General features: G+C 40.0%; 1 protein-coding gene across 1 annotated transcript in view; it reads right to left on the reverse strand.

The window, feature by feature from the left end:
* Positions 1-216: 216 nt before the first annotated feature.
* LOC118117261 (vertebrate ancient opsin) overlaps positions 217-15,008 on the reverse strand; it is a 53,984-nt gene continuing 39,192 nt past the window's right edge. Inside the window, exon 4 of the mRNA XM_035169357.2 lies at positions 217-2,418. Within this exon, the coding sequence (XP_035025248.1) occupies positions 2,137-2,418 (282 nt within the window). The 3' untranslated portion in view covers positions 217-2,136. The remainder of the gene's footprint in view (positions 2,419-15,008) is intronic.

Raw genomic sequence — 15,008 nt, forward strand, 5'->3', positions numbered from 1 at the left:
TATCACCCTGAATATAGTGGCATGCACATTGGCTGCTAACCCCCCAACAGCTTCTGTCAAATTATCTATTACATATCATTTTCCTGTTATTGACGTATTACAGACCTTTACCACCATTGACTCTGTCTCTCCCATATCCCCCTGTAAGTCTCCTTGATTTTAATTATCCTACTTTTCTAGTAGGTTTTTATTAAATAATACATTGCACATTGCAGATTTAGACCAAAAAACTTTATTGAACAGCACTCTCAAAATATATGACAATTTCTTTAGCTTTGGTATCAACATGTGTACAATAATCTATACAAGACCTCCACAGCTGCAAACAGTCTGTGAGCTAAAAGTGAATTAATTAAAGTGACGGTATGCAGTAGAGAAAGGTACCACACCAGACATTCAACACAGCACTGATGCACTGCTGTCAGAAACTCCAGTTATCTTTGTGCTGCAAGATGGGAAAGTGTAAAATCAGTTTCCAAAAAATTTGAACAAGATGCAGACAAGCACTTTGCAAACAATATATACAGAACAACCATATATCAAGTTTTGTTGCCTCAGATAAAGTCTATTGTTGCGTCCTGGGGAAAAGAAATTTATTTTTGCTGTGGGTGCTGTTGCATTTTCTGAGATAATGCCTCTGAATAACTTCAGAGGCTGTTATAAACATTAGTGACTTTTGTAAAAGCAAATAACTTTAAATATTATGTGTAGAGGCTGACATCTTTCAACAATACACTGCTGTGTACCCATGAGAAAAGCACTGCTGATCATTTCCAGGATGTTTGAAAATCACCCTGTCACAATAAAGGGCTTGTGACCTCAATTATTTTAAGGACGAACTGCGCTTTGGATTTAACCAACTTCAGCACATGCAAACTACATAGACTGCATACGCATACAAACACCGCCTTTTCGGGCATTTGGAGCCAGAATCTGGGGGATGGAGCTGCCACCGATACACATGCTCGACCAATTGTGAGTTAGTATCAGTTGTGAATCATTTTGTTTCAACCCGTGTATATATAGCATCAAGTAACTATATAACTAATACTAAATGTAATGAAATGAGCACTTGAACATATGTCACTGTGATGTCAGTGTCCCAACCACTAACATGGAGGAGTCACAATTAGGGACCTATGTTGTAACCAGCCATCAGGTTTTTTGGGAAAATGTCAACTTGGAAACCATGAAGAAATTCGGGCATAGAGGCACACATTCTCAGGATTTTTACTGACACCACTTGTTTGTCTCCGTGATGACCACGGAACATTACCAGATATTGCATTTGTCCGACCTCATTTGCATATCAATTACAATCTTTATTGAAAGAACTATACAGCAACCTGCCAACATGCAACTATTTCTTTGACCTTAAAGTCTCTATCCCTGAACAAAATGCGACTGCTGCTAGCAATGCTACATTTACAAACAAACTACTTATTAATCCACTTAATTCGATCTCCTTACGCATTTCAAAGTGATAAATCAAGCGTAAACTTTCAGGGGATAATAATAGTCTAATAAGTCTAATTAAATGATGGTTTAAATTTTTACTAGTACATTCTCAACACTCCGCCTTGTCTTTATTTTCATGTATTTCTTTATCATGTCTATTCTAGGAAAGAGTTAAAAAAAATGAATCGTAATAAACATCTTGTGTTTCTCACTTTGAAACCACAGTCAAGTCACATATCAATGCATCTTATCCCTTTGTCCTGCACTGTGAACACATTTCTGTTTTGACTTTAAAATGACAGAATACCTTCCCGAAAAATAGATATTGCACAAAATAAATTATTCCTCCACTTGCTCTTCTATTGTCAAAGCAGTCTGGCAGAGCTTTTCCCCAAAATTGCATCAAGAACATCCTTCACTTCTCATGCGTGGTGAGACATATGTGCACTTCTTCCTCTGCAGAGAAACATAGACCCCCATCCCGAGGCAATCTAAGATTACCCTCTGTTAACTGTCCATCATCTCTACTAGCCGGGGCAGAACTGATGCAACAGATGTGTCAAATCCACCTGGACTGGCCGGTTGCTGATCTCTAAGCCTCGGTTACACCACCCCTCTCATTATTGATGACTTCCTGACTGACGAGGTTGGCTATAGCTATGAAAAAGTCCACAATCATCAGCCATCAAAGTGGGCCACTAGTGATACTACGGCAGGTTTGTTCTCTGAAGAAAGGGCTTTAGTGATGTCGTTTGTGGGTTCAAAGGAAGGACCCAGTTGGGGCAGTGTGGCGGCTGGCTGTCCAAGGGATGCTACCATATATAGTAAGTCGTTGGTGCGGCGGGGACCATTGACTGTTACGCCCCTCACGGCCTTGGTGGCGACCTTGGAGGAGCTCTTTATGCTGGAGCCGCGTCGAGGAGTCTCACATCGCAGCAGGGCTTGGCAACATCTGTAAAACTGGGGCGAGCATGCAACACAAAGAAACATGGTCAGAAATGTGCTGTATACTGCAGGAATAGTCAGAAGACCACAAAGAATAAAACTGTAAAAACAAGCCAAGAGAATTCATGTTGGTCATAATTGGTTCTTGCACCTACCATTGCTAAATGAGTTTACCTGGCGGATCTCTTCTCCTGCCCTCCTCTGCTTCACACAGCACCATTCTGTCACAGGGGTTATCGTGTCGCCTAAAGGTTTTTGTTGAACAATAGGCCAAGGGACATTATTTGTAAATGGTAAATTGATTGCCTATATATATATAGCTTTTCTATTGTTAAGGATCACTCAAAGGGCTTTACACGACAATTCTCACACCCACACATTCATACAACACTTTTGTTCTAGGACACAGCAATGCTACAGCATCAGGGGCAGACTGGGGTTCAGTATCTTGCTGTTATATAACCGTCTCAATCTCATGTGTGAACCGTTACTAAATCTTCATGTGGGATTAGGGCTGTTTAGGTATTTGGTTTAGTTGCATCTCAATATATTCACACATCCACACAACGAGTTTTTCCCCCTCTCTTACAGTTTCAGACCTGGAAGCTGCTCCACTGGAGCAGTTTGTGGGTTCAGGCCCGTGGTCAAGTTGTTAAAAAGGAAGGAATTGTTTCGCCTGAAAAACACTGCCTGTCCTCTGATTGTCTTGCTCTCTCGTCATTGGTGGGCACGGTTGCGCAAATAAATTGGGCAAAAAGCTGATCTACACTCTGTGTGGTAGCTTGTGGTCATGATTGTAGCTCCTCATCTGAGGATGGGACGACTCCTGCCAGACCACAAGATATCAACATTTTTGTGGGAATATCTTGCCTTCACTGATGGTATGAAACCCGAGTGACTATGGAACATAGGGTTGTGATTTGTAACATTCCCTATCGCATCAATACATTTAGGTTTAACCCCAGTTTGATCTTTCACCTTCCAACAACCTGTGTGTGTCAGCACTTTCTTCCTCTCCAGTGGGTTTCTGTGAGAGACATGTGGTCAGCCACAACCCTCCCTTGATAAAGCACAGCCAGCACTGGGGCCCTAAATGTTCTGGTCAGTCTTCCTGTAAGTGTCCTTCAAGTCCATTGATTGGATTGCTTGTAAACTATTATGAGCAATGTCCTGGTACTCAATGTGACTGCAGCTATGTTGATCACACAGAGGAAAGTGGTGACACCCACTGTCCCTGTTACCGCAGCCTAATATCTCTATTCTGCACCTCACGATTTACGTCTTATTGCAAAACTTCACTGCCAACTCGGTAGATGGGATGCCTTTTATTCAGCCAGGCAGAAAATAAGAGAGTGAAGGTCAGGGTTGGGGAAAGACGTGTGGCACAACTGATTTAATGCAGGCAACTGTAGTTTGCTTCTCTTCACAGGCCTGCAATCAACATTCGACCTTCTATTAACTTTAATGATTTTTCTCTAAGCGTTTTATTTGTCAGTCCTTAACCACAATTTATATTTTGGCCTCAATCAGAGTCCTTACCTTACCTTGACAACTCCAGAGAGGGAGGCTTTTAAAAACATTAGCTCATTAGTTTTAAACCAGCCATACACTATGATTATTCCCATTCGGACACTTTGCACAGTGCGCCGGTAATAGGGTGCTATGTTTTTATTGACTAGTAATTGCAAACATTTCCACCACAGTGTGGCTTCGATCAGAGTCAGATTACGATGCATGACATATTCTCTCGTTCCGACGCGTTATTTGGTGTCCACGTAAAAAATGTTTCCCCAAATGTCACCAAAAGGGCTGTTACTTTCCACAGGAGCCTGTCAGGCATTTTAAATGTACAGTTTTAGCAGTCAGGTCTTGGCTGATGATCGATACGTACAGTGTGAGCACATAAATTGTGAGATTTGGGTTCACAGATGATTTACTCATACAGTCTGAGTTAAAAAATCATATAATGTATGCTCAGCTTTACAGAACTGTCCAGAATCATCATTCTTGTTGGCTGCAAGGTTCCATCTGTGATCAATGAACTAGGATTCAAAGTAACTTTTGTACCCTGGGTCACCTTGGCATTTTTTAAGCATAATGACAACTGTGTGTCTGGCTACATTGAATTAACTTTCTGAGGAACTTCATGAAGAGCAATAAGGAACTAGATTTTTATATAATTGAGTCAAAAACATAATTTTCTAAATCTGATTTTAGTTTTAGTCTGCAAACATTAGCATCACTCGTTAGTCAAACACACAGCACTTTTTCTCAAGTTTGAACTTAAGTGTTTCAAGCTGCATTGTGTAAGCAATTCAACAACTCTATTTTGTTATTTGAACCTGGTCAAAGGGACAACATCATGCTTTGCATTTTGATTTACTACTTATTTCTCACTGTAAACAATACAAACTCATCGGAATTTTAAAGCCTTAAAAGTAATGTAGAATATGAGTGGGTGCACCTAAATGAAGTCTTGGTGCACTTCAGTGAAAAGGTTAGGTACATTGCAACCAATGTTATAATTTGAAATCCTGGTAATGGTTAACAACCAGAAAGTGTTCTTTTATTTGAAACTCTAATAACTTTAATGTCACAGTGATTTAACGTTGAGCAAAGGTGTCATTTATAACTGTTGTGTTCCCCTAAAACAGGGTCTGCAAAAGGCGTTTGTGGGAAGGGGTGTGCGCCTTGTTTGGGGTATGCAACAACAGGAAATGAAGCCGAGGTTCTGCCAAAACCTCTTCTGGAAGTGTTGAGGGATGCATTGTGATAACATTGTAAATGCAATTGTGTTTTAAATGCCCATGAAACTACTACATGGGCAAAAATACCGAATCACCTGTGAATGTTCTAAACGAGTGAGTTCGCAGACAGCTAACAGCCTTTAACCAATAAACGAAGCAGCCCTTTCTTTGGTTCTCAGCTATGGATTTATAACCTCCTCTCGTTTATGCAGAAAAAGGTTGTGACCTTAGCTCGATAGTGTCGTTAGTGTATCTCAATGGAGACACTGAAAATGCACAAATCTAGATAGAATTTGGACAAAAATGCGCATTTTAATACCAGCTATAGAAGTAGCTGTTGTTTAGTGATTTCATGTTATCCAGTACAGGTCTACACCTCCACTACTGCTGTATTTTCACCAGCACCAAGAATCGGAACACATCAAAAATATGTTGTGGTTAGAAAAGACAGGCTGTCCCCAAGGTGCAGAGTAAAGGCACTGGAATCTATACACCATCTGTCAGGGTCTAATAAATAGTGAATGGACACCTTAATACATTTTTCAATGTGGGAAACAGAATTCCCAGAATTCTGATTTAATGCAGATCTCCCTGTTTTATACCAACTTCTGCACAACAGAGAGCCACAGCCGCTGATAGACAGATAGGAAGAGTCTGAATAATTGACGACCCCAGCAGCAGGTTGAAAGCATAACAATGCATTCAGGGCATTTGGCTATGCTTAAAATTCCAGGCATTTCTATCCATATCCAAGACATGTTCACACCACAGGCAGCCACTAGACCCCAATTTGACTATTTTTTAGTCTCCTTCCCGGGGCTCCTGTTAACGTGGACTCCGATTAATGCCGCTCTTGAGTAAACGTAGTATACTTAGTATACTTTCTGAGTTTCATGTATACTTATAGTCTACTACATTTTCTCATGAGGTGCAATATATGATGAACGTCTTTCACAGCATCTGAGAAAAGCGGGGATATCACAAAAGTCAAACAGTCAAAGCATTCCAACTATACAACAATATCAAATTGAGACACAGAGAGAACAGGAAAAAAATGGGCTGATACACATGTCGACAGAGACGAAGATGCTCGGTTAAATGTAACTGATGTGATGTTGATGTTTTAAGAGCTGAAAAACATGACTAAAATTAAAGTTTGGACAAGGACCATATTTTTCTTGCTGTCGATAAACCCTATGACAACACAAAAAGCAACAATAAAATGATTCCAATAACAAATACTGTTTCTGTAGCCAAACCCTAATATGTCGTATTGCTCCGTGCCACAGAGCACCATGTCAAAAAACTAATAAAAAGAGACATAAAGGAACCACAGCGTTGGTTGATATGTTTCCTCACGAAATATTTGCGAAACAATATGAAATCCACAGTTGAAAATAGTCCCCAATAAATGCCCTATTCACTTTGAGTAATATTCCAAAACTACACCGCCCTGTTCGTCTTCTGTTTCTTTTTTAAGGAAGAAGGTGTTAAAGTTTTCAAACTTTCAAAGATTCAAATCTTTTCACATGAATCAGCTTGTGACAGAGATCCGTTGACAGCTGAGGAGTTGTCAAACATTAATAGATTAACCAGCAGCTTCTTGACTTTATTCCTCCCGTGGGATCTAAGTGTCAAAGAAACCGTGTATTGCTAACTTTGTCCTTAAAATATGGACCCAAGTGCTTTTCAGTTGAATTCCTTGAACATGAATTTTTTAACGCATCACAAACTTAGAATTTCGTAGCTTGACTCGACATTGAACCTCACATCGTCAGAAGCCCGTCAAATGCCTGCAGAGAGCAAGAAATGCCTCCGGACATAACTTAAAATTCTCCTCCCAATGTATCTACGGACAGTATATCAGTCCCCTCTCTGTCTGTCTGTAACCTATAGGTCATCTATGAGTGAAGGCTAACAATGAGATGTAAAGAAAAGGGGGGTTCAACACCTCTCTGTGGCGCTGATGCAACTCTCTCCTCTCCCCATCAGCTGTCTCAACTCACTGAAGAGCACTGGAGGAAGATGGGGAGACGGAGACAACAGACAAGTGGTAGAGGATGAAGTTAGTTAAGACACAGGCATCAAGGCTAAGGTCAAGGCAAAGGTGAAGACGATGACAGATAAATGGATAAAGCATGACAGGGGGCATGAAGGAGAGGGATGCACCGAGTGTGTTGAGAGGGAAGGTTGAAAATGAATCAAAGGGTCATCTCACGCAGGTCACATCAGATTTGGCGGAGGTTTCTTTGATCTGATCTGATGCCGTGTGGGTAGAGTATGACAAAAGAGGGTAATATGTCAGGCGTCATCTCAAACTACAAGGACTTTATTTATTTTATTTTCTGAAGCAACGGTCTGCTCGGATCCAACATTTTTTTCTTTTTGCCTCTACGTGACTGTACAGAAAGACTTTCATTAGCAGTTCACTCACGTCGGCTTCGCAAGAGCAAAGAAGTCCAACATAAACCCAAAGTTATGGGGTGCACAATTTCTCATTATACAATATCAAAACAACCGCACTGGATGAAAAAACTCAATAAATGAGAAAGCACAATAGTTCCTGCTCCTTTTTAAATGAGTGACACTAATAATGAAGACATTGCTGTGTTCTCATCACAGCCTCAGAGGAGTTCAATTGCAGTCACTTGAGTAAATTAAACTAAATGCAGTTTAAGGAATCTAAATGAGATGAGCCAATGTCAGGAAGACCTGAGCTTCTTTTATGGACATAAGCAGATTACCCACCACTTCATCTGACAATTTTCTCTTTTAATTTGATGAAGTAAGCTCCCTGGCGTTGTGAAGAATTCACTCAGACCATAAACCTAATTTCAGAAAAAAGTTATAGATCTGAGAGCTGTCGTCGGGAAAATTACTGTCACACAGGAACATGTGATCAGAATGACAATCATCTGATTTCCTCATGGAATGTAATGGCGCTTTCTGAGAAAAAGACTGCCCTGCATTTATAGTGTGTGTATCAATCATTTCCTCACCCGGCCCCACGGCTCAGATGTCGTGCTACATCTCATTTCCAAGAGCCCTTGACATAATGCTTCCTAACAGACTTGCCTTCCACAGCATCGATCCAAGTTTACATTGAAGCCTCTGGCCTGTGGAGTGAGCTGATTCTGTTTCCAATCATATCCTTGCCAGCATTCAGCTGCAGTAGTCAGACACAGTATAAGCTACAGCGGTGAATTAACTGAATGGAGTGCTCATTTTATAAAGTTGAAAAGACTGAAACTGTCATTTACAATTTACACCACATATATTACATGGAATTAGGGCAGTGTTTCCAACCAAAACTGGGTATTGATGATAGAAATGTGTCTAGATCAGATAATCAGGGCCTCGCAAATATGATGCAATGTTTAAATTTTTTATTATTTTTTTAAGTGTTGACTGTATACAAAGATGGATGGTGTCACAGCTGAAGTCTGTGCAGGAGTGATCGAGGGATGGAGTCGTGGTAGCGAAGTACCGTCGACACACACACTTGACCAATCGTGGGTCAATCTCAGCTGTCAATCATGTCAGATAACTATTGTAAACCTACTTTACTAAACACACTTGCATTTAAACATTAGAGTGATACGATCTACCTACAACGACAGAAATCATCTTTTGAATATTTTTTGTTTGGTCCATGTCCCATCTATTAACATAGAGGAGGCGGGATTTATGACCTTTACCACCCACCAGGTTGCGATCAAGATGTTTTGGCTTCAGTTTTGGCGAGCCGTCATTTTGTCCATCTTTTTTAATTTATAACTAAACTGTCACCAACTGCTTGCTCACCTTCCAGGTGCTCCCTTGGCTGTACATTACATTACATGTACATATACATTTAGAAATTACTAATTATATTCTTTGTGCTCCTTTTCTTTTTATTGAAAACTTAATCCCTAAGTAAGCACCAGTCAATCTGCGGATCTGTCGGTTTGAACACCCTGATGAATAGTGGATGGGTCGCGGGTGGTGAACTAATACATCATTAGTGAGGAAAATATTAATTACATTCACTAAAGTCTGAGCAGAGCTGTGGTCCACTTCTGCCCTGCAGTAGACATCTTCATTTTCCATCAAGCAAATTAGTGACAATGGGGAATACTCAGAAATGCTGTACTCTTACAGCCTCCAAATTACAGCTTAGTCCACTTATTCAACTCAATGTTTCTTTGGGTTCAATAAAATTGTCTGCATATCTTTGTTCTGCCAACGGGGTAAGTGAAAGTATGGTGCTATTTAGATTTTCCAATTAATCAGATGATCATTAAAGATCATTTAACGACTTTGAGGTAAGTCAGCCTAAGGGCTCCTAAAATCATGTCACAGTGCAGCCGCCATTTAGGTCAAACTGTGACTGAAGTTCTGAAATCTAGTTTATAAACTGCAGAAAAACATTCTGTCATGTTGGTATGAAAGACCTGGTTATTTTACCCTGAAGTGAAAAATGTTGATAGCCCTTCAGTGGAACAGTTTTTTTCCCCCATTTCATCTCACTTTGAAATGCTCAACATCTTTATATTTGATCCGTTTATATTCACATGTGGTCAGATGAAAGATGAAATAACAAAGAGAAGCACTATTTGTAGTAGTTTTTATCATGGTTAATTCATAGGCAATTTCCTCTGGGCACAAAAAGTGTGCCCAATTGAGAGAAAAGTCGCTACTGTAAAGAGGCTTCACAACATAAACCTATACTGGGCCTGGTCCACACAGGATCCTTACTGGTGTGTTTTAAGACATTGCATCAGTTGATCAGCGCTATGTGTATCATGGTGTTTGAGAATTATCAATCAGGACATGCTCATTTAAGTATGGATCAATAGCTGATCCTTGCTGGATACAGACCACTTGGCCCCCAAGGCCCCAGCTGTGCTATGAGTACCTTGTGTAATAGAGTAAACATCTTGGGATGAACCGGAGTGAAATGAGTTTGTCAGAAAGACGTGGGCATGCACACAAGAAACAGACTGTAACCGGGGCATTTATTCAAGTAGTGATGGAGTAGATGACTCCGAAAATCACAGGGCACGTCAAACTGTCAGTACTGATGACTCAGTTCACAGCAGGAACATGAGACGATGGTGGAATGATACGACCTGTCGGTTTGTTTGACGTGGTTTCATTGTTTGAGTCTGTTCCTCTTGACAGTAAGTAATTGTGGAGTCTTTTGGAAGGATGCTTCAGCAGTTTATTAACAGATGATTAGGTCTTTTGAAGAACATGGTTGGCTTGTGCTGCTTTGTAAAGGCTCATGGCCAGCAATAAGAATTACTGCTGACTGGTGCTTTCTGTAATTCCACCTACTGTTTTTGCAATGTCTGCAATTGTGATCACGGTAATGTCAAAGCAATAGTTTGACATCTTGGAAAATATGCTCATTCACTCTCTTTTCTTGAGTTAGCTGAAAGGGTGAATACTTGTCTTAAAACAAGAAGCCAGTCAGGTCTCCTTGAGATTGGTGACCCACTGCAATGTCTGAAATTACTGAGACCGCTACAATATCACAATTACATGACTCTGCAAGGTACTTTTAATTTGAAACAATGGGTAGAGTACCGGCCTCTCTAGCACGCAGCTGCAGCCTTTATTCTGATAGAGGAGTGGAAGAAGAAGAAAGAGGAAGGTTGATTTAACAAGCAAACTCCTATAAGTAGGTTATTTTGATAAATTATCGATATTAACTGTGTTGTCATTGTGTGTCACTGTGTTTGTGTAAGCACCAGACCTTCACTCTATGGGGCAACTGTAATGACTTTGCAGTGTTCTGATGTACTGACAGCTGACACAGTAAAAACCACCGTACACATTGAGAAGACAATTCAGGTCAAACTTACCAACGTAACTGCTGATCGTTGCTGGGACAAACGGACACCAGCTGGTACTTGTATCTGTACAGCATTTTTAGTCTTCAACTCGCCTCAACTCATAGTTTCCATAGTAACGGGCTGGGAGGAATTGAAGACTGAAAATGACATACAGGACATTTGGTGCCTCTCTCCCTCTCACGCTGTTATGAGGTAGATGATGTGTGGGCTAAAGTGTCCCTGTAAGGTCAGATGGCTGCCGCTGTGTCGGCGACTCGGCGGCGGCTCGAGTAAGAAGGGAGTGTTAGACGGAACAGACGGTGGAGGAATAGAGGTGCTTACACCTTCGGATGACATGGCTACATGGCAAATGTACTGCAATTATTTAGAGCTTGTCTTGTCTTATTGACCACTGAACGCACTTTACACTACATGACACACATACACACACACACACACACATTCAGAATCTTGCCCAAGGACACTTTGAATAGAAACAAAGACCTTTCGATTCATTTTAATGTAGTTTTGTGTTGATTTCCAACTTCAAAATAAAATAACCGTGTGTGAGCAAAGCTTCACAGCAATGTATTGCACTTGAGCAGGTTTGGAAGCCGATAAGATTTCCTCTCCAGCAGAAAGTTCTGTATATAAATCTCTGTATGGCACATGAAATCTTTCTGTCAGAGTCTGAATGGAATTGTTTTCTAAAACCTTACGCAGCATTTTGTGCTTCACTTAATAGACCGGAGCGAGATGGTAAAGATTACATTGAGGGAGAGTTTCAACAGTCGGCATCAGTGTGATGCCAGGACGGTCTTGGTTATCTTTTGTTATTTTTTTTCTCTCTATGATGAAGAATGTTTCAGAAAGGAACAAAAAATCTTAAATCTAAAGTCTAAATGTATTGTTTAGTACAAAGAGTTTTTACTTGAGAGAGGAACTTGATAAGGAAGTAGAAGCTTTGGAGTTAACTTGCAAAACCTACACTATAAATCAAACTAAGAGGCAGTGAATTCTCTTCAATGATGAGTTACGTGAAAGTAGTTTCATCATCTCTCAACCAAGGACAACAGTTACCTGCAGTCCTCTGCCAGGGATTTATGTTAATAACTTGTTTATGGAGCTATACATTCATCCAAATCAATTCCCATTCAGGAAGCTCTGTGTAATTTCATCTAGCAACACTGGTCGTCTTTTCTGAGGTGTTACACAGCAGCTGAAAAACTCAGTACACCAGATGCTAATCTTTGAGTGAATACAGTGACAAGTGTTTATACTCTTTTTATAAACTGGAAATCCTGAAAAACACAAGGGCCTGTGAAACAGAAACTTTCACAAAGACACAGAAAAGTAAAATTCTGTCTTTTTCCAAGCAGCCTCTCTTCAAAGTTGTTCCAGTATTTCAATGGATTGTGTTCAAACTTCCCTTTCTTTCACTTACAGCTTCATGCACTGTACCTGTCATTCACCTGCAGAGCTGCTCTCCCAAACACACCAAGGAAATACAGGGCAGTCTCCACCATTTAAAATCCAAACTCCAATTATCTGTTGGTTGAAACTTGTGTATGTTGCAGCACAAGGCAGCTGACGAGCTCTGTAGACTGTTTACACTGATGCCACATTCACATTATGCACTGTAGGATGTCCCTTAGTGTAAATACATTCTGTCGATCTGCAAAGAAATGTTTACACCAACTTCCTTGTGGAAAATACATGTTGAACCATGTGGAAGATTTTGCGGCAGCTGTTATAGCTGATCCTTTGTGCTGTATTCAGATAAATAACTACGGTAGTGAAAATGTTTTTGCTTTAATATTCATTAACGACTGTGTCTCTAGGAGTTCTGTTCCAATGATTTAACACATGCTTTAAAGTTTCAAATAAAGCAAAGCAAGCATATAATATAACGCAGAGGCAGCAAGTAAAGTAAATGAAGAATATAAATCAGATTAACTCATAAGGAGGCCCCTGTGGCCCCGATGATCTCCCACTTGCACAGAGCACAAAAAGGGGCCTTAAAATAAGGTAATAATAATAAATGGGTAAACTGAAATTTATATTCAGCTCTATATTTGCACTTTGCAATTTAGTAAATCACATTATTAGAAACTAAATCTTACACACTAAACTATGGGAGAGGTGGGGGGGGGGGGGTCACAAAGCTCCAGCAAAGTCTATTTGTGACCTTAATCACAGGTCTCAGCCATTCCAAAGCTGGCAACACATGAACCAAACAGGGAGTGTTAGTTTTCCTCGCATAAGGAAACTATTTCCTAATCCCCATATAGATTCAACTGCAACTCACAACGTTCCAAATTGATTACATTTTAATTTTTATTTGGGTTTGGCATATTTCAGTTATAATATCAATTATTCTTAGATATGAAAACATTTCTTGGAAAGCTATAACCATGTATACACATCTTAAGTATACTATTTTAGATTGAACCGCCAGGCAGCCAGTGAGGCTTAACATCAGCAGTACCTCAGGAAAATCTATGATTGTCTCATAAAGAATGATTGACTACAGTGTGTGTGTCAGAGGGGAAACAAAAGGTGTGTGTTGTTTTCTCCAAGGTTCGGGATCACCACTTCACTGAAGTGCTTGCCTGTCGATGATATATTTATATCCATTCATATGATAGTTGGCAGAAATGGAAGCAGAGATCTACGTTGCAGTGATATTAACACAATCAGTCATTACGTTAGAAAACATCAGGAACAAGACCCTGTTCAAAGTAAGTATGGATTTATCCATTAAACGATAGTCTGCACTCTCACTGTATTCTTCTGGGACAGAACTGGATCAGTGCTCTTACTGGTTAAGCAAGGTGTCTCATTAAATGTGATTTCAATTCACCAAAGACCTCTGCTGGAAATAGCCTGATCTAATTCTGAGGAAGGAGATCTCGCATCCAGCATAAAACATTATTTTGAACTCTATGCTTCAACTTGGCTGAACTTGAAATTGCTAAAAAAAAAAGAGGCTGCAACTGAATGTTTCCACAATAACATGCTTGTTTTCATCAGGCTGTGGATTGAATTAAATATAACACACACACCCTCACACAAACACAAGGAAGAGCTGCATGATAAATGTGGCAGTGCTTGTTAGGTCGGCTATGATTAATTATTTGAATACAAAGGCTTTATGTCCCTTGCTCCTCACTCAGTGATCTAGTATGCATGTCCAGCTATGATCAGACCTGGCTCTCCACATGTCGGCCACTAGAGGTAGAACATGAAACGGATGTTTCAGTTCACTTCTCAACCCTGGTTGTCTTTTGGCTTTTTCCTCCTGTCTCTTATTTATCTGCCCCTTCAACCAGAAAAGCACGAGCACTACCCGCGCTCTCTCGGTTTTGACGCTGCCAGCCCAAACAAACTTAGTTTTTTTCTTTCACTTTGAAAAAGACATTGCGTCATTTGTTTGCAGTACTCTCAGTGCTGTACTTTAAGTTTCAGGCATATGTGACATCAAACAATTCGAAATCCAGAGAACTTATTTTCTCAACCTGCTTCCTACTATGGAATCCTACATTAACACACTATTCTGCCACAGTTTGAACATTTGTGATTGTTTCACATTTGGGTTTGAAGTTGGTGGGAACAAGGTGAACAGCTGAATGGGTTGTTTGGTTACAATGTTTCAAATGTAATCAAATAACATGTTTTTGACTTATTTACTCACACAATCTTTAAAACAAATTCTGCTGTTTTCACCATACAATGCCTCTGTGAACTCTGAATTGTCATTTAACAGATATCAGAGTAGTATTGATCTTCTAATTTACCTCAACCACACACAAAATAAGCATATTTTCCAACATGTTCTTTTAGTATTAGGAATGATGACTGATTTGATGAAGTTTTCAAACGTGAATGTGTCACCCAGTATGTCCGGGGGAACAAGCTGAAAAGCATGTTTTCATTTCAGCAGTTACTGATGACAGTTGTAATTTACCAATGAGTCATGGGCTCATGGTTTTGAGTCAGTTCGGATTCATCTCCTCACAGCAACTTAAAATTAAATAAA

Source organism: Hippoglossus stenolepis, chromosome 11, assembly GCF_022539355.2.
Source record: "Hippoglossus stenolepis isolate QCI-W04-F060 chromosome 11, HSTE1.2, whole genome shotgun sequence".
In the NCBI taxonomy this organism is placed as follows: Eukaryota; Metazoa; Chordata; class Actinopteri; order Pleuronectiformes; family Pleuronectidae; genus Hippoglossus; species Hippoglossus stenolepis.